Source organism: Heloderma suspectum, chromosome 11 (genome assembly GCF_057233095.1).
Source record: "Heloderma suspectum isolate Gila_16-S chromosome 11, 16-S_ref, whole genome shotgun sequence".
NCBI lineage: Eukaryota > Metazoa > Chordata > Lepidosauria > Squamata > Helodermatidae > Heloderma > Heloderma suspectum.
In genome coordinates this window covers 16,962,803-16,986,470 of record NC_139468.1, presented here as the reverse complement: position 1 = coordinate 16,986,470, position 23,668 = coordinate 16,962,803, and the positions used below count along the sequence as shown (strand labels likewise).

Sequence of the window (23,668 nt, the reverse complement as noted above, 5' to 3'; positions counted from 1 at the left end):
CGCTCTCTCCGTGTTCACAGGCGCCTCAAGCTGTTTTGTCTCCGAGGGGTCCTGCGCCGCCAACCGTAGCCGCCGACGGGGCTGCTCCTTGGGTTGTGAGGGGAAGGGGGAGGGGTCGCTTCTTTGATTCCGGCATGTTCGGACTTGCCCAAGCCGGGCTGTTTTCCCCTCGGCCGTCTGCTGGTCGTTAACAGGCTGTGCGCGTGCCTGGGAAGGAAGCGCCTGGCGTCGTTTCTGTGGGGCCAAAAGTGGAGGTTGGGGTGCGCGCACGCGCGTGCGTGTCCTTTTGGAGAAGGGGGCTGCCTTGAGCTGTCTCTCGGCTCCCCCCCCCCACTTTAAAACGGAGCTTTCCAGCCATGCAGTAGCGTTTGCGCTTCAATATCGCGCAGGCGGTATCAGGGTTTCCCGTGTGTGTCTGTCTGTCTGTCGCTCTTTCTCTCTCTCTCTCTCTCTCTCTCTCTCTCTTTCCCGTTGCAACCCGTTTCCAGTAAAAAGTTCTAACTCCATGGCTTGGAGCAAAATACTGGGAAGCGGCCAGCGCCAAAGGACTGGCCCGTAAGGGGTATTTCACAAGCCCCTGTATGCGAGGTGGAGGTGAAATAGCCTCGTAGTTGCTTCCCAACCTTTATGCAAACAAACCCTGGCTCTGCCTTAGCCACGCTCTCCGGAGAAGAAAAATAAATAAATCCTGCTCTTTTGCCCTGTGCTGGACACGATACAGCACTTCAGAACTGCCATGTGGGGATCAGGCCAATGGTCTGTCTAGCTCAGCTTTCTGCCTACAGAAACTGGCCAACTGGATACCTTGTGAAGGCTTTTAAAACAGGATTTAATAGCAGTGTTAGTATAATAGTGGGTGCTGTATGGAAGAATTCTGCCTTTGACTACAAGGTCGTGTTTTCGGCTACCAGATTTAATAGCCACTGATAGATCTCTGGTTCCTGTACTTAATCCCTTTTAGAAACACCATTTCTGCTAAGAGCTTGTAACACAACCCCTGTGAAACACAGTTCCACTGGCTAGCTATGTATTGTGTGAAAAAAGGTTTCTCTCTTTTTCCTTTAAACTTGTCTTACAGTTTTTGTGTGTCACCCCAAGTTCCTGATAGGTTTGAAGTGCTCTGGTGGTCCGAGTGCATCAGAACCTTTATATTATAAAAAAAATGCAGTCTTTGACTCTTCTTTTTAGGAAGCCAAGTGAAACAATATAGGAGGAGTAAGGATGTGGCTACACCAAAGGAACTAGGAATTTTTTCTGCTTCCTCTCTGCCATGGGCCTCTTAAATGTATTGTTTTTCCTTTCTAAGCCTTGATGACTCAGTATATAAAATGCAGCAGTTTATTATTATTATGGTCTGTACCTGGAGATCCAAACCGAGGCTGCTCTTTTGTTGTGCTTCTTGCTGGCTAGCTTCTGCATTTTACTGGCTGTGGAGCTGAAGAAGGATTGACATATGAAGAAAAATCATCTGCTGTTAGGTTTATATTATATTGTCAAGATATGTATTTAATAATTTAGTGTATGTCAAGTTGAAGCTATTGTGTGTAAGAGATGCATATTGTGTATAAGGATGTTGGAATAAGTATGTTAAAATTACAATAATGTGTGTATTAGTGTGTACCCTATAATCAGAGGTAGCTGAAGCATATTTACTTGAGAGTAGGTCAGTTTACCAAGTCATGTTTAGGGTTGGACTCCTTTGTATAAGAATAAAAGCAGTTTTTAGAAGTGCAATTTAATTTACACTTTTAAAATTTCAGAAATTTCCTAAATTGTACATTCTGCTGCAAATGTATCTTGTAGTGCCAATGGAATGCATGCATATGCTTCAGTATGACATTAGTATAATAAAAAACAACAACACACTGGTTGGGGGCAGGGGTATAGCAGTTTGCTTTATATTTCAATAGTATCTGAGTGAATCCTGTATGTGATGTCACTCAGTGACATTCAGAAGTCCTGGCTTGTCTTAAACATAGCAGTTCAGTTTTAGTTAAACAATAGTAGAATATAATAAGGCATAATCGCTATTACCAGATGATGCCTTGATCCATATTACTGTGTGTGCCCTGTCGCTCTGCACCCATTGTACTTTGCTTGGTGTTTGGTATAAGACATCTTATACTATGGTTTTCTGTTTTAAACTGAAGCTGTGCACTTTAGGAATAGAGCAATTTCTATACATGCAAGCAAAAATAAAATATTGGCAGTTCTTATTCTGGCAGCCATGTGTTAAGTACACTTACGTGGATGTAAGTTCCATTGTTTTCATTGAAATGGATTGCAGAGGAAGATGCATTAGTGTTAATTTATCAAACATATTACGCTTATAAATTACTGTAACTTTGACTATAAACCTTGTTCCTGACACATTGTCGAATAATTCCTCAACATGTAGCAGTCTAATTTATGGCATGGGGTTAGATCAGAGAATGCCTTATGTTCATCCACCAGGGCAATTCTGAGTTCCTCAGTGGCCTCTGATACATGCAGGAGCTTAGTACCAGATAGAGCCAAAATATTTTGTTTCTGGCTACCCATAGCACATTGCATATGGAAGTTGTATGCATGGAATTTTGCAAGGAAGACACAGTGAAGTCAGTATGACTACTCAAAAATAAGCTTGCTTATTTATGGTGAAAGATTAAACAGACGTATAGGGCTGGATCCAGATTTAGTCATACTTAAAGTAGATCCACTGAAATTAGTGGGAGTTAAGTTAATATGACTAAATCTGGACCCAGCCCATATTTTCCAAAGAGTCATCATTGCCCATCCTAGATCAATCCCATTACTTATAGCGCTGCTTTCATAGATATTGTGTATAATACAACGGGCATCTCTTTCAGGCCCAGCCTCTCAGCCAGTGTGATCAACATGGAGACCTGGGCTGAACATGATAATTTGTTTCAGATATATTTGCTTGATGTCTCCTGAGTTATACTCTTGGAGACAATTGTGAACAAGCTTGACAAGGTAGGAATTGTTGGGCTGTAAATGTTCATATCCGCATAAAGACAACCATCTCACTCAATACTGACTCATATACAGTTTTAAGAACTATTACATGTAATTTGCAAAAATGAAGAGCAAATACATCGATATGGAGATGAGTTTTTCCAAACTGTATAAGGCCAGTTCTCTGTGAGCTAGCTTTACACCCCACAGCTCCTGCCTTTAGGCTAGGAGTGAGGAACTTGTGGCCCTCCAGATGTTCTGGCCTACAACTCCCCCCACTCCTCACCATTGGATATGCTGGCTAGAGCTAATGGGAATCGTAGGCCAAAACCTTAGAAGGCTACAAGTCACCCACCTCTGCTTTAGGCTGTCAAACCATATCAAACTTGTTCATGAGTGTCTCCTAGAGCTTGGATTTGGAGGTATCCATGTCACCAAGCACATCTGAAAGAACAACTTCCCACATTTATCTCAGGTCTTTGGGTGTATAAAGTTGGCCAACAGTTTACAGTTACATTTGAAGGGAGTGTCCACATTGCCATATATGATATTTGAAAATGTAGCTATGATGGGATTTGTCTAGCCTCTTTCAGCCTGAGGTCCAAATTTTGTTTTGGAGAAGCTCTCGGGGGCTGCATTCCAGTGCCAGGTGGAGTTGAAGACAAAAGGGGCCGGGCAAGAATACTGAAAATACCAGCATATTTTAGCTTAAAGCTCTTACTGCCAGTAAATAAGCCTTAAGAGAGGCATTTCAGTATTCTGGAAAAACTGCGCAAAAGCTGGAAACCACAACAAATTGGGGTGTGGCCAGGGAAAGTGAGAAATGCCTTTTGGGGACCCCTAGAGCAATGGATCCCCCCCCAAGCCTGAGGTTCTGCAACACTGGTCTGGCCCATGCAGTGAAGATTTTTGGGGGAAGATATGTGTTTGTTTTTTTAACTATCCCAAGTTTTGATGGGATACTTTACAATCCTATGTAAATACACTAGTAAGTAGGTTCCACTGACCTCTCTGGGGCTTACCTGCTCTATCTGTGCTATGTGAGATTGTCCTTCACAGGTAATCTGCAAATTTACATATGTGTACAATGTCCTGCACATGATAGCTCAAACTGACCAATTTTTATACTAAGCTCCTGCATTAGCAGTCCTTTACTTGCAAAAGCAGTGGCTAACAATACCTCTGTTTTTATTTATTGGAAGTTTTATTTATTTATTGCATTTTCAAACCACCCAATAACCCAAGTTTCCTGAGTGGAGTACAGTACATTAAGACAATAAAACAATGAATAAAACCACTACTAATAAAACCAAGATAAAGCCAGCAGCAAAGAGTAAAAACACTGTAGCACATAAAAGCCAAGTAAAACCAAAAGGCCATAACATAGGCACCAGACAGTCATCTCTTGTGAGGGCATTCCACAAATGGGGTGCCACTTCTGAAAACGCCATCTGCCTCACCTCTTTAGGCAGGAGTACCTGGAGGAGGTTCTCAAATGATTACCTTAGGGTCTGAGCAGGTAGATAGGGAGGAGACAGTCCTTCAGGTAATGTGGCCCAAAGCTGTTTAATGTTTAAAAGGTTAAAACCAGCACTTTGAATTGGGCCCGGAAATGGATTGGCAGCCAGTGCTGATGGCAAAGTAGTGGCATAATATGATCTCATTGCTAGTTTCAGTTAGCAGTCTAGCTGCCCTGCTTTGGACTAATGGATATTTCTAGACCCTTTTCAAAGGCAATCCGAGGTATAACACATTGCAATAATCTTAATGGGAGGCTACCAGAGCATGAATATCCATTGGGAGGCTTTCTCTGTCAGGGTAGGGTTGTAGTTGGGGTATCAGCCTAAGCTGATAAAAGACACTCCAACCTCTGAGGTCACCTATGTCTCTAGTGACAATGACGGATCTAAAAGCACCCCAAACTTTGAACCTCTTCCTTTAGGGGAAGTGCACCCCCCTCCAGAACAGGATGAACACCATTTAACTGGGCAGATGAATTACCTACAACAAATATATCTTTCTTGTCTTGACTGCATCTCAGTTTATTGTCCCTCATCCAGTCCATTACCCTGCCCAAGCACCTGTTCAGAACATCAAGTGCCTTGCCTGTATTAGATGAAAAGAAGAAGTAGAACTGGGTTCAGCCACATATTGGTGACACCTCAGCCCACATCTCCAGATAGCCTCTCAGTGGTTTCATGTAGATGTTGAAAACCATGGGGGATAAAATAAAGCCCTGAGGAAACATATAACACAATTGCCATAAGACAGAGCAATGATCCTTCAGCATCATCTTCTGGAACTGGCCATCCATGTGGAAGTGGAGTGAATGTAACACAGCAGCCCTATATCCCAACTCAGCCTGTCCAGAAGGATACCATGGTCAATTGTATCAAAAGCTGCTTAGAGGTCCATGAGTATCCATAGGGTTACCACCCTTTGTCCCCCTCCTGGCATAAGTCATCCCACACGTTGGCCAAAGTAGTTTCTGTTCCAAATCCAGGTCTGCAACTGGATTGAAACGGATCTAGAAAATCAGTTTCATCCAAGAGAACCTGGAGCTGACCAATAACTGGAGTTGACCAGTTGTCTTTAATAGGATAAAGCAGGTTTCATTGTTGTGATGTTTTGTTCAATATCTATAGGAAACCACTGGGGATTTGGAATTCAGGGTCATCAAATATGTTCACGTCACTGAGCTCTCTCATTTTTGTTCAGTGTTAGATGCTGGTTTAGAGCTGGAACTATTATTCTAACAGCTATTGTTGAATGGCTGGTAAAACTGTATCCAGATATGACAGAAATGGTTGGTCAGTAGTTAGTGGGTACAAGGTACTGACAGTCCTGTGGGAACAAAAGTGTCATCTAGAGATGTTGTCTGACTTGGTAATGCAGTTTGCATTTTTTGGCCAGGAGCATGTATTGCTAGCTTCAGTTAATTTGTTGGCTATGTCAGCTACTGGGCCAAAAGGACTTTTGCAATTGTCATTCATGCCTTTGTAATTTCTAGGTTTGACTATTACATTGTTGTAAACATAGGACTACTACTGAAAATAGTTTGGAAGATTCAGCAGAATAGTCCATCCTGTCTACCTGACTAGTGCTAGGAAGATGGAATTGATTCAGCCAGTGCTGGGAGTTGGATTGATATCAACTTCCTGGCCCAGTTCAGTGATAGTGTTATTTCATAAAAGTGTATATAGCATGGGTTCTGCATATCTAAGAAAACACCTTTCCCCACATATGCCCAACTGTACCTTGAGTACAGCTATCTACCCTGTGCAGGTAAAAAAATAGCAGGGGATCATAGTGGACCCTCTTTTTGAGATGGCCTCCTGTTCCGTTAGAATGGACTAGCCACAGAAATGCCATGAACCCATTCCCGAAGCAATGTAATGCTCATAATTAGGAACATCTTTAGACATCCTAGTACACTCAGAATTACTTGGTTTGGATTATAATTAAGATGCTAATGTCTTAAATGTTGATGTGATTTTTTTAAAACTGCATTGAACATTCTGGGAATAAGTGCAGAGTATAACATCAGTTAAAATAGTTGGCTTTATGGTAAACATTCATTTGCTGCTCAATTCAGAACATTTTTTATTGTAAATATGTGGGCAAGGTCTTTTAATATATGGCTTTCACATGGTATATTGTACACTTCTTGTAAACACAAAATGGCTGAGGACTAATACCTGCCATGGTAGGGACAAGCTCACTAACAAGGTAAGTGAGCCGGGAGTGGCACTTGTTTTTATATTGCTTTTAATTACTTGAAAAACAAATCATATATTTACTAAGTACATTTATTGTAAGCCATGATATATGGATATAGCAAAACTTAATGCTCCAAAATTCTCCTTCCAGCCTCTTTGCACTATCAGGGTTCAGCTCTTCCTGTAGCCGCCTACTTGTTCAGTTTCTTAGTGCTGTTGCGTGGGCACAACTGTGAGCTGCTTCCATGGCAACCACCTTCAGCTGTTGAGTGATCTGCAAATAGGTAGTTAAACTATGCAGATTTATTTAAATTGTATATAGGCATTGATATGTGTTGGCAAGTCGGTAATATTAGATCACAGTTTTGCTTGCTTATCCAGTGAAGTCATAGGCATTTTGACTTACTCAGTTGACTTGTTGTGTTTTCAAACCAAAACCCCAAACCCTAGTCAGATTGTTAGCTCCTCTTCTACTTTGTTCCTTCAGTTTAGTGTTCTTGTAACTGAACCCAAGTCATATTCATTTTCACACTTGCATACTTTTTGATAGTTTTCCATTACACGATCATTATTAAGTAGCACTGCCATTTCTGGGAACCTCTTGCCTGTGGTGTGATCGTTTTATTCTGTTTGTATTGTGTTGGTATGGTGTTTGTACTGTGCTAGTAGATACTACTGTCTTCTAATCATCTGATTATCTAGGATTACTTGTGCATTATATAACATAAATGTTAAATATTAGTACTGTGCAAAACAAGAGCCACTTGAGAAAAGTGCCATTTCAAGAAAAAAAAATGAGATCCTTATAATACTATGTTTATCTCTTTCAACCTGGACTTACTGGGCCTCTTTGCATGATTGCAGTCCGGTTAACAAGCCATGGCACTGCTGTGTGTGCTGGTCACATTTCCCTAATTACCCTCACTGGCATGGCTTGCCATATTATCCAGACCTAGGCAGCATGGCTTGTTTGGGGTGGGCAGCAACCCTCAAATAACCCAACAATAATAGCTCATTGGTTATTTGAGGGCTGCTGCCCCTCAAAAAAAGCCCAGGTTCAGCCAACATAGCAAGCTGTGCTAGCAAGGGTATTCAGGGAAATCTGGCTGGCACATGTGGCAGGGTAAACAAGCCATCATGACTTGTTAATCATACCACAGTCATGTGAGCTGGGTCAGTAGTTAATGGCCTGGTTCGCATACAATGACAACCCAGAGGTTTTTTTTAAATGAATGTGAATGAACCAGCGAAATAGTCAACATGGCTTGAGCACTTCCACTTGGTTCCTTGTGCCTGCTAAACAGAGTGTCTGGGTAATTTATCATGATGTGTTAACACAGAACGCTGGGTTGTTGTGTGTGAACCGAGCCAATATTTACATACCAGTTAAAATACAGTAAGAATTATAAGCTACATGGGTGACATACCACAGTAATGGTCATAGTGTTTTGTTTTTCAAGTGAAGCATTGTCTCTCCCCATACAAGCCAGAGTCCAGCACCATTGTTTGTTGGCTTATGACTCTGACTTGATTGGGAAAAGACAAGATAGAGTTCCTGGTTTGGATATCAGTATCGATCATGGAGGGGCATGGTTTGCTCAGCTGTTCCCATTTTACCGGCATGTTGCTTGTAAGCAATGACCTGATTCACACAGAATGCTAACCCATGGTTTATTTATCCCATGAGTTGTTGAATTTTGGGTTGTCATGATGTGCAAACCCAGCCGCGCTAACAAACCATGGTTTGTTAACCAGGAACAACCCAGAAAGAGAACCCATGGTTTGTTGTTGGGTTATGGACTCTGGGTTGTTAAAATGATGGGTTGTCATTATGTGAGAATCCAGAACCATGGGTTGTTCATGGCTTATTTCACCAGACTACAGAGGTGACAGGCAAGAGTGGCCAAAAAACCCAGCCACTCTTCATGCCAGTATTATAGCACCGCAAAGGCATTTGGGATACAGGGAGGGAGCAGTCAAAGGAAGAGGGAAACGAACAACCCAGGGATATGGTTTGTTCAATTGTCTGCAAGACAAATCCTGGATAGGGCAACAAACCATGAGTTTATCATGGGGTAAATAAACTATGGGTTAGCATTATGTGTGAACCAGGTCAATAAGTCAGCATTCTCCTGGACCCGATTGCATCTGAACATGGCCAGTGACGTGGTTTTTTAAAAGCCTCATTATGGCATCACAGTCTCTGTGTTATTTTTTTATATACCTTCAGTGCCTACAAAGTCACTTCAAGTTAGCTAACTTCATTTGAACTAAAGAAAAACTAACCAAAAGTTGGATTTAGGGCTGCAAACACTTTAAATTCAGATATTTCTCATGCATTTCTTCTTCCAGCTTATTCAAAATGTATCAAAAGACTAAAGTAATTCTTGGGTACCTTTTTGGAGGCCTTGCTGAAACGTTTTATGATGTTTCCTTTATTTTGTATTGATTAAAATATTTTTATTCTCCCTTTCAAGGCCCAATACCTTCGTGTACAGTACATTCCATAGCAAGACCCAATACTAAACCCACCCCCCAATTAAAACCAGATTGCACTCCTTTAAAATGAGCAGTAGCAACTAAATCAGAAGCACAGCAATAATCAACTATGGATTGAAATAATGTTTTTAGAGCTCTCTTAAAACCCAGCAATAAAGGTGCCATCTGTATTTCCTGCTTAGGTCCCAGCATTTTATGCGGCAAGGGTAAGCCTGGTTCAGGATACTTAACTCGTCCAGCCCCGATCAAACTTTTTGGTTTGATTCCAAGGGGAATGTCTAATGGCACAACTCTTGACTTGCTGGGCTGAAAGTTATTAATGTAGCTTCCCAGTCTTTTCACTCTATTAGGCAGACTGAACGTGAGCAGAAAGAACTCCACAAACTAGAAACAGGAAATATTTGGTGGGTGAACAGATATGCAATCAGACACACAATGTCTAGGATTATCTTTCCTTTACAGGACTCTATTTCAGTATAGGAGGATTCGAGGAAATGGAATAACTAATATTTATATTAGATTGTTAGGCAGAAGCTGTGTCGTTCTGCACAGCACCTAGTTTTTTAAGTGCTCAGTAATCTTTATTATTCCTCTAAAAATAATCCACAAGACTTCCAAACTTGGCTGCTACTACTTACTATTTGTAACAGACAAAATAAGGTGCTTGTATTGTTCAATATGAAGATGCCTCACTTTCCTAGTGGTTGTGGTTGTACTCCCTGAATATGCTTGGATTGCATTATGTTATCACAGCCACCTAAGTTCTATGAGTCTCTCACATTCTAGGGTGATGCAGTCTTTCAGCCTAGCCAGTTAGGTTTTACTCAAGACATGTAGCTTAGAAACATAAAGATTTTTCTTTGGGATAAACAGCAAAATGCTCTTGTACCTATCCTGTCTGAGCCAGGTATGACCAAATAATTAGGTTAACACTAAGTCATAGTCCAAGAGAGGAGGAGCAGACCTTTCTACATCTCTGTAATACCTCTCCTGGTGTTACCTTTTTCTCTAGATAAAAATGAAACAAACTCTCTTGGGTACACTTTCTTGGATCTTTTTTTCCCCTTGTGTCTTCTACATGGGTTTTTTGTCATTTGCTGTCCTGATACACATGGTATTCATATGAACATGGGGAGATGCCTAATACCAGGTCAGACAATTTGTCTAACTAGTCCAGTATTATGAATTCTGACTGGCAATGGCTCTCCTTCCAAATGAGATCATAAAGCCAGCCTTTACTTCATATGTTGCGACATCCACATATGAGCTAGACAGTAAAATGACAACGGATTGGTGAGCTTCAATTAAGTTTAGCCAATATTTAAGCTAGTTTTGTCTCACAATTTCTGAACTTGGGGAGGGGATCTAAAGTTAACCAAAGTTCTGTCACCATCATCATCACCATCACCACCTTGCCCCACAGCAACTCTCTCTTAGGTGGGTGAGCATGTGGAGATTCTCATGTGCAGTGGCATATATCCTGCTGCTGTGTAAAAAAAAAAAATGATTGGGGTGAATATGTATTAAAACATTTTCTAGCAAAAGTGCTGCCCCCTCAGCCATGTCTCTAGAGATGTAAAAAGTCTGGAAATTTTGAAGCCATGTGAAAACACCATCTGGTGTGCGTGTGTGTGTGTGTGTGTGTGTTTTAAATAAATGGAGATTTGGCAGGGTGGGGGGAATTGAAATATATGCAATACTTATTTTCTTATCAGTGGTAGACTGTATTACTTTAAGAACATGTAATGCATCATGTATAACTTAGTACATGATAGTAGTTTGCTTTATTTATTTAATTGTAAAGTATAAATGCCTTCATTTTATTCAAACAATGACAAATATACCCAGTATTAAAGATGGAACATCAAGCTGCTGCACCCTAAGGTCCTAAGCATATCTTGATTTTTGACAGTTGAGAAAATAAGGGCAGGGGGAGTTTGGAACAGAAACCATCAGCATTGTAGTAAGCAAAGGTGTTTTTTTTTTTTTTTAATTATTTGAGCTTGAACATAAGAAGAGCCCTACTGGATCAGACCAAAGGTGTATCTACTCCAGCATTCTGTTCACACAGTGGCCAACCAGAGACCTATGGGAAGCCCACAAGCAGAACATGAGCACAATTATAACATTATCCTGCTGGTGTTCCTTCGCAATGGGTATTCAGAGGCATACTGCCTCTGATCCTAGAGGTAATATATAGCTTTCATGACTGGTAGCCATTGATAGCCTATCCTGCATGAAAGAAGCTTAGAAACAGCCTCAACAGGAAGCATTATCCAGAAACTGGAGAAATGTTACCCCACACACCACCATAACTCCATAAGGTGACAGTGAGAAGACTGTACATACACTGTAAGCAATGATCCCACTCTCTAACTGAACTGCATTTGAATTGTACATTTCTACAGTATATGAGGGTTGTAATTCCTTATGCCAAGCTTCCCCAACCTGACCTCTTCCAGTTTTGGGCTTCCAACTGTCATCAGCCCCAGTTGTCAGGATTCCCTTTTTGCCTGGCTGAGAACTCCAAGAGCCAAATCGACACTCAGACCAGAGGCTGCATTTCCAAGGCTTTAATTCCATTTACCCTAATGAGGCATACAGATGCAAATTGCTAGAGACCCACAGAACACAAACGAAATAGCCTTCAGGGAGTTCAAAGGGAAACTACCATTTGGGGAAAAAGGTGGCAAGCTCTCTTAACTTAAGGGGTGGGAGGGGAAGTTCTCCCCCTCTCCCGTGACACGTCCAGGCGCAGCTGTTGACGCCGAGCCAATTGGGCAGAGCGCCGAAGTTCAGCTCCTGCGACTTCCCGCTTGTGCCTGCGTCTGCATCTGCATCTTGCTCTAAAAGTTCAGGTTGTTCTCCCCTCTCCTCCCCCTGTCCGCTATCGCTCCTAGGGATGTGTGAAGGGGGGGAGGGCTCCCCATGCAGCTGTGCCTCTGAAGCCTGGGAAAGTTCCTCCCCCACATGTTGCAGCTCTTCCTCAGAATCTGAGCTACTCTGACACTCTATATGCTCAGAGGCAACCCTGACACCAGTTGTAATCCAAAACATCTGGTAGGTACCAGGTTGGAGAAAGCTGCCTTATACTTTAAATCAGGGGTGGGGAACCAGTGACCCTCTAGATATTGTTGGACTACAGCTCCCATAACCTCTGACTATTGGACATGCTGGCTGGGGCTGATAGGAGTTGGAGTTTGATAGGAGAACAACATCTGGAGGGCCACAGGTTCCCCACCCTTGCTTGTAGATTGTTGTGCACAGTTATTAGAAATTGTTTTGCAGGAGTAAAATGCAGCTAAAACAGTAAATTCCTACCTTAAAAAGCAGTTCATACATTATTCTAAATGATTTCCCCCCATTTTTTCAATTTTCCAGCTTTTCACCTGTTTTTTTTTTTTTAAGACCTGAGGTGGGGAGAGAAATGAGAAAGGTGCTCAGACATTCTCAGTTTTTTCCAGGCCTTCTCATCTCCAGGCTCCCAAACACTCTCGCCTGGTAAAAGAACCTCCCATGGCTGCTCTCAGAGTTGCCAGAATGACAGAAACTGAGCAGTTAATTCCTCCCAACTGTTGCTTGAAGTGTTGATATTGGAGCTGCAGCTGCTGTTCCAGCAGCAACTGATGACTCCAAGTATCCTGGCAGTCTGGACTGCCTAGAATGCTTGACTCAGTTTGAGAACCTTGGATTTAAGCACATCTGTCAAGATCCATGTACAGCTAATATGAGTAAAACATGTTTTTAAGCTGTCTAGATTCAGTAAATTATAGAATGCAGTGCTACAAAATGTGGCATCCAATTAATTCTACATGGCTCATAAAATAAAGGGTTAAATGCATTTGTGGAGGATAGATCTAGCAATGGTTACCTATGATGATAGTAGTCAAGAGAGTTATGTGCAATTGTGGTGGTTTAATCTGAATGGAGATACAATAAACTAGAATACTTACAAGAAAAATGATTAGGGGCATGGCATGCCTTCCATATGAAGCAGCGCATAAAACATTTTAAGTTCAGGGTAAAAACAACCCTAAATAGGGAACAGTGGAAGGGTCGTAGCCTACATGCTTTGCCATGGATAAGGTTCCAGGTTCAATCTTCAACATTCCTCAATCTTCAAGGTTCAATATTTCAGGTAGCAGGGCTGAAGTGGAACTGCTGTCAGAAGAGACAATACTGAGCTAGACTTGGTATATGACAACATTTGCTCATAGAAGATAGTTTACCCTATAGTGAAGGCCAGGTTAAAAGAAAAAAGATCAATTTGTGAATGGAGGTAGAAATGACCCATCTTGTAAGTGAGTTAAAGAGAGGATTGGACTAAATGAGATGAGGTTTCAGCAGCTCTGGGAATATATCCTACTGTTTCTGGTGTTCTCAAACTGGAGAAGATTTGGAGTAGTAGGTTAGGTTTAATTATATGAATTGTACTGTAAGCTGTCATGGGAGGGCTCCTGCCCTGAAAGGCAGCCTAAAAATATTTTAAGGGCGCAATCCTATGCATGTTTAGATGGAAAAAGGCCTACAAGTCCTAGCATGCCCAAGCCAGCATGGTTGGCTGGGGCATGCTGGGAGTTGTAGGGCTTTTTTCCGTCTAAACATGCATAGGATTGCATCCTAAATAACTAAAAAATTAACAGAATTCTGTATTAATACCTGCTTTTGTTAACACCTTTGAAGCATTTGGATTTGGCTATTGTTTGAGACAGGGTACAGGTAAAAGCACCGTTGTTCTTTTGAACAGAACTATTCCTATATTGTAAAATTTGGTGGATGGACACTAGGTCATATCTTATTTGTATCATAAAGACTTTCTGATAAAGCTTCAGGAACATGTTGCTGAGGAGGGGGCATGCAATAATGAGTAGAGAAGCACATGTTTTAAATGTGGGAATAGATTCTGCTTCCAAGAAGTGCAAGTTAATGCAGTCTGAGTAATTTCAGTCAAATTGTGTGTACTGTCATATAGCATAAATTAATTTTCTTTCATACGTGGGTAGGACTAGGGAATGTCATAGTATAGAAGCAGTCAGTCTTGCCTTTGCAGCAAGGCACACAAAACAATGGATTCTTAATTCAGTGTTATTGCAGCCCTAGCAAGTTAAAACACTTGCAGTTTCTGATCTCATTTTTTGTTCTCATAGATGGACTCGTCTGAAATAAGCTTCAGAATGTCATTGAGGTCTGTTACTATAGTATGTTCAAATTATGTCAATGAACTCTCATGTTTGTTTGACCAATGTGTATATTGGTTTTGGAGTGCAGGTTCAGTTAGTCATTCTGAAGTTAAAAGTATCACAGTCTGTTCAGGAAATCAATTGTCACCTTTTTGTTTTATGTCTCCCTCAAAGCAAGTGCATGGTAACAAGTAGATTATAATTCTTAAATGCTAGGCAACACTGATGCAGAGAACTCTCTATGAGGCTGCAGACATTTAAAAGTACATGGACATAAACTGTTATTTAGATTTGAATACAATAGAACTAACTATCTCACTGTCTCTAGAGCTGGTGGTAATAGGTCACATGTTTTGAATCTGTGGAACCTCCAAGAATCAGAGGGCTTGATTTGCTTGTGCAAACCCTGGCCAAAATTAACAACTGTCTCTGTATTCCTATACCCATTTACCTGGGAGTAAGCTTCTCTTGCCAACCTAGCAGTTCGAAAGCAAGAAATTGCAAGTAGATAAATAGATACCGCTTTGGCGGGAAAGGTAACAGCGTTCCGTGCACCTTGGTGTTCAGTCATGCCGGCCGCATGACCACGGAAGCGTCTTCGGACAGCGCTGGCTCTTCGGCTTAGAAATGGAGATGAGCACCACCCCCTAGAGTCAGACACGACTGGTTGGGGACACCTTTACCTTTACCTTTAAGCTTCTTTGAACAGTGTTTGTGTGTGTGCATGCACATTCACAGGTAGTATGCCAATATGCCTCTCTACCAGTTGTTGGGAAACATGAGCAGGATGGTGCTGTTGCATTCACGTACTTCCTAGAGGCAGTTGGTTGGCCACTGTATGAACGAAATGCTGTACTAGAATAGACCAGGGTTCTTCTCTGCAAGGCCTGAGGGCTGGTGGGAGCTCCTAATCACCTCAAGCGTTGCCTTCCACCTCTCTCATTCACTCTCTACTGCTGTTTTTTCAGTAGCTGTTCTCAGTAGGGATTCTCTAGCTTTGCCTTGTTATTTGCTATAGCAGTGGACCGGCTGCCGTGATTTGGGCTACTGGAGGAGGTTTCCGGGGTGGGGAATCCGGAAACCTGCTGTTTGTCAGCTGTAAGGTGGCTGGGGAGGGGAGGGGAGGGAAGAGGAGAATGCAGGGGGAGGAGCCCAAGCAGCAAAGAGCAACATGACTGGCTAGCTGCAGTTGTGCGCTGTGTAGGCACTGGAGGTAGAGGGGAAATTGAATGTGTGGGCACGAGAGAGCACAGTGTTGACCCATGCTGAGAGATTTTGCAGCATTGAGCAGAGCACTCTCTTAGTGATGAGAAGAAGATCCATTCCAGTGCAAGGACCAAGTGAGCATGTCAGAATGTGCCTGCCTGTTGACAAACTACTGAGGCCTTGCTTGGACAACATGGAGGGGGACAGGAGGAGAGGTCCCCAAAAGCCTCTAGCTGAGTTTAGTGCACAGCTTGACTGGGGGAGGGAGAGGCCTCCAAGTAGCCTCAGTGGCAGCACCAGCATCCAGAGTGGCTCTTCCTTGAGAAATAATGAAGATCACTGAGATAGACCCTTGGTTTTATTCAGCATGGCTCTTCTTGTGTTGTTAGTAGTTGTTATATTTCTGGGTAGAAAACATTTGGCTTTCCTTCTAACATTTAAAACCAAATGCTGACAATACTTAGTTGAATCAATATTGTTAGTGTGTTTAAAATCTGGATCTTGCACAACAATGATAGGATTCTGTTTTTGAAACCCATTCTTATTTTAAATATTTAATGCCCCATTCTTCAGTTTCAAATCCAGCGCTGTTTATAGTTTAGAATTAAAACAATCAAATCTAAACACAATACAAATACTGCTAAACAAAGCAGAACAGGAATAACTTCAGCACAAAAACAGATTGAAAAGACAATGAAAGAACTCTGGATTTTAACTCTGTGTATGTCATGTGGAATATTCTATATCAGACATCCACTCATTGAGAAACGTAAATGTGCTACCTTTTCGGTAATGCACAAAAATATACAGGCCTGTGTATGGCCAAACCTAATGTTTAAACTGCATGCTTCTTCTAGCCAAAGCACTGATTGACATGTTCTACGACAGTCTTCCCCAAGTGGTGCCTTGCAGATGTTGTGGATGTCAATTCCCATCAACCCCAGTGTGCATGGGCAATGGTCAGGGATGCTGGGAGTTGTCCAAAAAATATCTGGAGGGCACCAGGTTGGGGAAGGCTGTTTTAGGATGTGATTTGTACAATGTATCTATGCCATTTGCGTGCATAAGAGTTACTGCTATCAAACCTCTTCTGTGTTTCCCTTTGCACTGCACATTCAGTCTCATTAACATTCTTCATTAAGACCATCATCAATGTGCAGCTATATCCAATTCATTGTCAACGGATATAAAGTCAAGACACTTGTCATCTAGACCATATAGCAACTAGAATGCCTACTGCATCATTCCAAAAGGGCTCCTAAATATCTTCAGTTGAAAATTGTGTGACTGTAGAAATTGGAGAAACCTGCCATCATTGATGGCTGGTCTGAGAGTGGAAAGGGGAATGTCCTTCTGTTCAAGTTTAAATTTTCTATAACATGAAACAACAAAGGGTTATACTAGAACTGATCAACTAGCTGAAAATGCTCACTCCAAAATAGCTATCGTTGAGTTCTATTTTAGTGAGCAGCTTGTTCTTTTATAAATAGAATTTTGGTCTTACAGTTGCCCTTTTTTCTCTCTGTTATAGGTTGTATAAGATTTTCCTCTACCTCGTGGAGGACTCTGCAATCGCCTATCAAATGTTCGGTGGCAGTACCTGAAGAACCCGGATATGATGCCAAAAAATCTCCAAATGATTTTATAGTTTGACCCAATGTTTCATCTGGATATATATTTCTCTCTACAAGAATAAGTCCAAAGTCCAAATCCTGCTTACTGGGAGATATTTTTATTTTAAGATCATGGACCATCTTACTAGAGAGAAAGATGAAAGGCGAACAGGAAAGGGGAATCCAGGAAGAAGTACACACAGTTCCCGAGCATCAAGCTCTACTTCAGCGTCTGGTGTTCTTATGGTTGGACCCAATTTCAGAGTTGGCAAGAAGATAGGCTGTGGAAATTTTGGAGAGCTCAGACTAGGTAAGAGCTTAGCAGTTTCACTGGCTTGCCATTAGGGTTGTACTGTATCAGTCAATTGGTTAAAAACCTTTTGACCAACTAAAAAGGTGCTGCAATTAACTGGGCAATACATCTTTAATATATATATAAAAACTGCAAATAACAGGTGTCAGCATAGAAAAGGCATTTCCCCTTCTGTGTGAGGGAATGCCCTATCTAGGATGATCCCTGCTACAACATACACATACGGTATATGCATCACCTAAAAACAGTGTCTCTACATGCTACAAAGCTTCATATGCAGCTTTGTGCAGATTTAACCAACTTTATTGATTTAGAATTCAGTATATTTCAGTTGTTAAAATTTATTTACCTAGGTGTACTTTCATTTACTTAGTAAAAATTTATTTACCATGCAATTTAAAGCCATGCAAGGGAGAGATTATGTTTTAAAGACCTTATCTGAAGAGCTATAAAGAGGCATTGCGTTATAATTCTTGGCAGCTTCAGAGAAGCTTTAATTTTTAGGGACTTGGAAGTGGATGTTGGAGATCTGCGTTAATGTTCCATCTTTTCCATGATCTAATTGCGTGACCTTGGGTAAATGGATACCTCATAGCCTACATTCCCCATTTGTAATATGGGAATAACAGTGACCTATCTCACAAGGTTGTTGTGAGGGCAAATAGAATAAAGCCAGTGAAGCACTCAGTAATTAAAATGCTACATAAGTTATTTTGTTTGTAACTGAATCTAGAGTGTTTATGTATGTACATTCTTAATTCTATGTGAAAAATTGCAATTCAGATGGAAAGTATTGGGGTTATTTGGACGTTATGTCTGAACCCAGGTGCTTGGGATTGTTTGTGGGTTAAACAACCTCAAGTTAACCCAAGAACAAACCCACAAATTGTTAATTAACCGATGAATTGGTGCTGAATGCTGCTGTTATGTCCGAACAAGGTCAATACATGCCTTGTTTACCTTTTTTATAAAATAAACAACTTACAGTGCAATCCTATGGACCCTGGGAGGGCACCCTAGGGGCCATAGGAAATAGCAGATATTTCCCCCTGAGGCCCGAGAGAGAGCGCTTACCTTGAAGGAGATCTGACCTTAGATCCCCCCTCCCTGCCCCTGCAGAAAGTTCAGCATTACATACCTTCCCAAAGTTGGAGCATGAGTTTGGGGAGAGGTGAAAAGAGGGTGGATCAGGGGCGTAGTGTTGAAGGATTGGGGGAGGCCTTGAGCCTGCAGGTTCCTAAGTCCCTCCCAGTCCCTGATAAGCTCTTACAAGGTGGGAAATTTACACCAGCCCTGGGGCTAGTGTGAATTTCTCTCCCATTGCAAGCAGAATGCTGCTTCTTCCTCACTTCCATCCTGCCAGCAGGAGCCAGTAGGGCTTTGGATATGTCAGACACTCTGAACTTGTAGCATTCCAACTCTACAGGTGGGATTGCCCTGTTAATTGACATGTTTGAAATACCTTAATATAGGAGTGCAGAACTGTTTTGGGGTGAAGGGCCCATTCTACCCTGTGTGTGGGTGAGTCCTATCCCCTGCTACCCGGCATCCCAGCTGCTATCTGGGATTGAAGATAATAGCAGGGATTCCCCAGCTGGCACATACCAGCAGGGGAATCCCTGTTGTTATCTCTGATCTCAGACTGGAGAAAGTAGTGGGGATACCTTCCAAAGGGTTTCATCCAGGGCAGCATGGCTTGGAGCCTAAGCCCCACTCTTTGGAGGAACCCCAAGAGACAGTGTGGGCTGGGTTGGGGTGCCCTGCACTGCTAAGGTTCTGCATCCCTGCCTTAATATATAAAATTCTTCCAAAAGAAAAAAACAACCCTATGTTTGATTATCACTGGGAAGTTCATATCTATATATCTATATCTATATCTATATCTATATATCTATCTCAGAAGCAAGTATATAGTCTTTTAATTGTTGTGTGGCTGCTTTTCTGTTACTTCTGTCTACGTTGGATTTCTTTGGCTACAAATTCTGTGATGGTGAAACGTGCTCAGCAAGCCACGTTTCAATTCCACAGATCTCCGGGTATTCGGGCATCTGCGGTTGCAACCCAGCCCATGTTAGCTTTGAAGGGGAAGGCAAAAGTTCGGAGTCTATGAAGATTGAAGGCTATGCTCCAGAATGTGATGACAGTCCAGGCTGGAGCAACTAAATCAAGGAAGTGCATAAAGAGAAAGTGATATCGTTGAAAGAAGCTGTTTACTACAACAGGCTCCCAAAGCAGTGATGATGGCAATGCAAAAGCGTTTTTCAAGTAACCATCTCTTAAGTCTCTTAGAGAGCAGACTGAAATAGGGTGTGTGAGAGAGCCCAGGGAAGTAACCAGAGACCTATTCTTCCCTTCCCACAAAGGGACTGTACAGGTTCTAATTTGCTATATTTGAATACAGATGCAAAATGTAACCTGTTCTTGAATATTTGTTTTAGGACACTGAAATTAAAAGTTCTACCTGCACTGTGTGTGCTCTTTCAAGTACAATGATAGCTATTTTAGAGCTATTGGATACCATCCCAGAGTTTGATCTATTGAACATTGCTTTTGGCCTTATAAATTCATTGACAGCTCTTTTGAGGTTCTTTGATGAACATGATTTTTAACTCACTAGATCAGAGGTGATTCTGATGCAGGTCAAAATCCATACTAAAATATTTGGCAGAAATATTTATACAAGCTGTCATTGATACCTTACCCATTCTTAGCATGCAGTGGCCCTGTTCTTAACATGCAGTAGCCCCATTAATTCTCTGCATGTTTTCTGTATATGAGTACAGTTATTCCTATTATTGACCTACAAGGGTCAGTTCTATTTGATTTCTAGCATTTTTAGATTTATTTATTTCCCAAATGTATATCATTCCTTACCTGTTATGGTCAGTAGCTTACAAAAATACAGAATAGAATAAAAACATAATATAAAAATAATAAATTGCAAACAACATACAATGTAAATTTAGACTACAAATCAACTAGAGTCAAAATCATAATAGGATTATTTTCTAATAATCCATGACCTATGCATCCAGTTATGACTGAAATATACCTTATACAACTTAAAAAATAACCTTGCTTTGTGTTCCAGTTGTGTTGTCTGTGCTTTAGATTAGTTCTCATCCCCTTTCCTGCTTTTAAGCATAGAGTGGTGCTTTGTACAACTTCATTAACTAACCTTTTTTCCTTTTATGCCTCAGTGGCTTTCTGTATGCAACCAGACTACTTTTCATATCAAAATATAACTCATAGCCATATAGGACAAGTTTGTTTACAATGTGGAAGGTACCACTCACAGACCTGACTCTAATAAAACTATTACCAAAACCTTTATAGCCAGGGTGGGGAACAATTTAGCCCCAGGAGCTGCATGACATCAGGGGGTGTACCCTCCCAAAGCCACACCATCATAGCTGCTTTGAGTGCCATTTTTTGGTAGAAAAGAGGGGGATATAAATCAAATAAATCATGCAGAAAGAGACAGGAGTGATCACTTTGTGCCCCTCTATGTATAGAGAACTTAATCTCTGTGCAGAGGGAGGCAGAAGATTGCTGCTGCCTCTCTGCAGAAGTCTCTTTCATTCCTCTGTTAAATTCCCTGCATAGGGATCACGGTGGAGGAGTGAAATTGAGCTGGCTCAGTCTCTTCATTTTTGCACACAAATTCTTTATACATGAGAATTCCCAATTACAGCAGGTATAGCTGAGTACCTCTTGTAAACAAAATTGTCCTATATAGGTATGAGTTCTATATTGAAATGAAAAATATTGGGAACTTCTCACTGTGTCTGGATGTACAGAAAGAGCGTGCTGTGACTATTATCCTAATATTTTAGCACAATGTAATCTGTTGCATTTGTTTATTCCATTTATATTCTGTCATGTGCTTCAGAAAACTTTCAGGGCTTGTGGCATCTGTGCTAATAATTTGCAGAAGGAACAGTTCGAACTTTCCCTCCCCATTACTTTTTACTCTGCAACACCTCATCACTAAAACTGCTACTTTTCCCCAGCAAGGAGTTGGTTGCTTCCATTGCAGATGTTGGTCAGAAATACCCAGCTGGGCAAGGGAGACTTGCAGGAGGAAAGTGCCATGTAAGGGCAGGATTAAGCACACCACCGCTGCCTCCTTTTCCCTTGCAAATCACTCATTCTTGGTACTGCTTTGCATAGGAAAAATGGAGACAGGTTATAAGAATACAAAGTAGTCGTGGAATATGTAGTTCTAGTCAATTGCACTACTTGCAAAAATTAAACTTTTGTATTTAATGGAGAGAGACAAGAATAGTATCTTGTTGTTTTTACGCCAAGGCTTGGTAAGAATCGGCAGTGTTAAGCCTCCTGTGAACAAGTCTGAGCATTAATCCATTTTTTAAAATTTGTGCCAAAATTCCAAAATTCTGTAACTCAAGAATGGGGAATTTTGTATTCAGACTTTTTTAATGTGTCTGTTTTAAAAAGTGTTCAACTCAAAGTTTAGTTAAACCTGAAGAAAAATATAAGCATGGGGCACTATGATCATATATTCCAGTTAACTGTTATATATGCAGGTTTAAACTTTAAATATACATCTATATGTAATGTACTATCTAGCTGACCATTTCTAAACTCTCCTTTTGTCAAACTCTGGTTTTGTTTTGCCTTCTTTTCCTTCTTTGTTTTTCTTAGGGGCATATCCTGGTCATACTTTTCTCAGAAAACTTCTGGATCTTTCTTCTTTTAAACATTTTTTAAAATAAACATTAAAACATCAACCTTATGCTTATTTTCAAAGAAGATAATATATAGGGGATAATGTGAGTTTCAAACCAACCATCGATAATAATACTAAGGAAGTAACTAGCTATAACATACTGAGCTTAAATTGATAATGACTGGGCTCAGACAACACGATAACCCACACTCAAGGGTTGAGTATCGGTTGAGTTTGGGTTGTTGTTGAACTGTGGGATGTTGAACCACGGTTTACTGTGCAGTCTGAACCCAGCCACGCTATCAAACCATGAAGAGAACCCATGGTTTGTTGTTGGGTTGTGGACTGTGGGTTGTTTGTGGTTAACAAATCATGGTTTGTTAGTTCAGCTGGGTTCAGACAACATGATAACCCACATTTCAACGACAATCCACACTTAACCCATACTCAGCCCTTGAGTGTGGGTTATTGTGTTGTCTGAACCTAGCCAATATTATATGGTAAACCAATTTTTCATTTTATAAGCTAGAAAAATGAAAAAATAATGACTGATTTGTCGCAATTGTGATACTGGAAGCCTCTTTGTTTCTTTTGCAGGCAAAAATCTTTACACAAATGAATACGTAGCAATCAAACTGGTGAGTAGACCTTCGGTTTTAAAACATCTTTCCAATTCTGAATGTTAGGCAAAATATGACAACTTTTTCATAATTCGGCCTCTGTTCTAGATTGTATTTCCTGGACATCCATGCAAAGTGTACTTACAGAATCCTGGTAGAATGGTCCTGCTATAAACCTATTAATGATATGCTTCCATAAAGACAGCTTTGGAAAGCTGTCTTGATGATAACATACCAAAAGGTTTAGGGTGCAATCCTATACATGTTTTGATAGTAAAAAGTCATACAACTCCCAGCATTTCACAGGCAGCTATTTTTTTCTGTCTAAACATGCATAAGATTGTGCCCTTAGTAGTGTTTTTGGTGAATAACCACTTTTTATTCTAACTTACCAAATATAAAACATAACATATTATTTCTGATGTTTGTCCCAGGTCATGTTATTTGATAAAATGTTTAATATGAATCACACATTCATATCTGATGATTTGACCGTGAAGTTGGGATGTTTATCTTCAATCTCTTAACTCTGTTGAGGTTGTCCTCTCATGAACTGAGGCCTGACATTTTACATTGGAGGTAGAGGACCAGGGATTGGGTAGCAAATTTTCATATCTAATTAAGCTTACTGCTGGTACTAGGCTTTTCTTAAAACTTTGAGAAATGCAGAGTCTGCCATAGAGCACAGTTTAATTTGACGGTTTCTTCATTCTCTGTTTTTATAGGAGCCATTAAAATCCCGTGCCCCACAGCTGCATTTAGAGTATAGGTTTTATAAACACATTGGCTGTACAGGTAAGTAATGTTTCTCCTAGGAATGAGAATAGATTGTGGTAATAAAGGAGCATATTAGAGCTTGTAGTTGAC

General features: G+C 40.9%; 1 protein-coding gene across 6 annotated transcripts in view; it reads left to right on the top strand.

The window, feature by feature from the left end:
• The window catches only part of CSNK1G1 (casein kinase 1 gamma 1), a 70,700-nt gene that overhangs the window by 166 nt on the left and 46,866 nt on the right, over nt 1–23,668 (top strand). For all 6 annotated transcript variants that reach the window (XM_084817010.1, XM_084817008.1, XM_084817007.1 and 3 more), the window contains exons 2-4: nt 17,094–17,485; nt 22,779–22,819; nt 23,527–23,596. In XM_084817010.1, coding sequence (XP_084673136.1) covers nt 17,308–17,485; nt 22,779–22,819; nt 23,527–23,596 — 289 coding nt within the window. In that variant the 5' untranslated portion in view covers nt 17,094–17,307. The remainder of the gene's footprint in view (nt 1–17,093; nt 17,486–22,778; nt 22,820–23,526; nt 23,597–23,668) is intronic.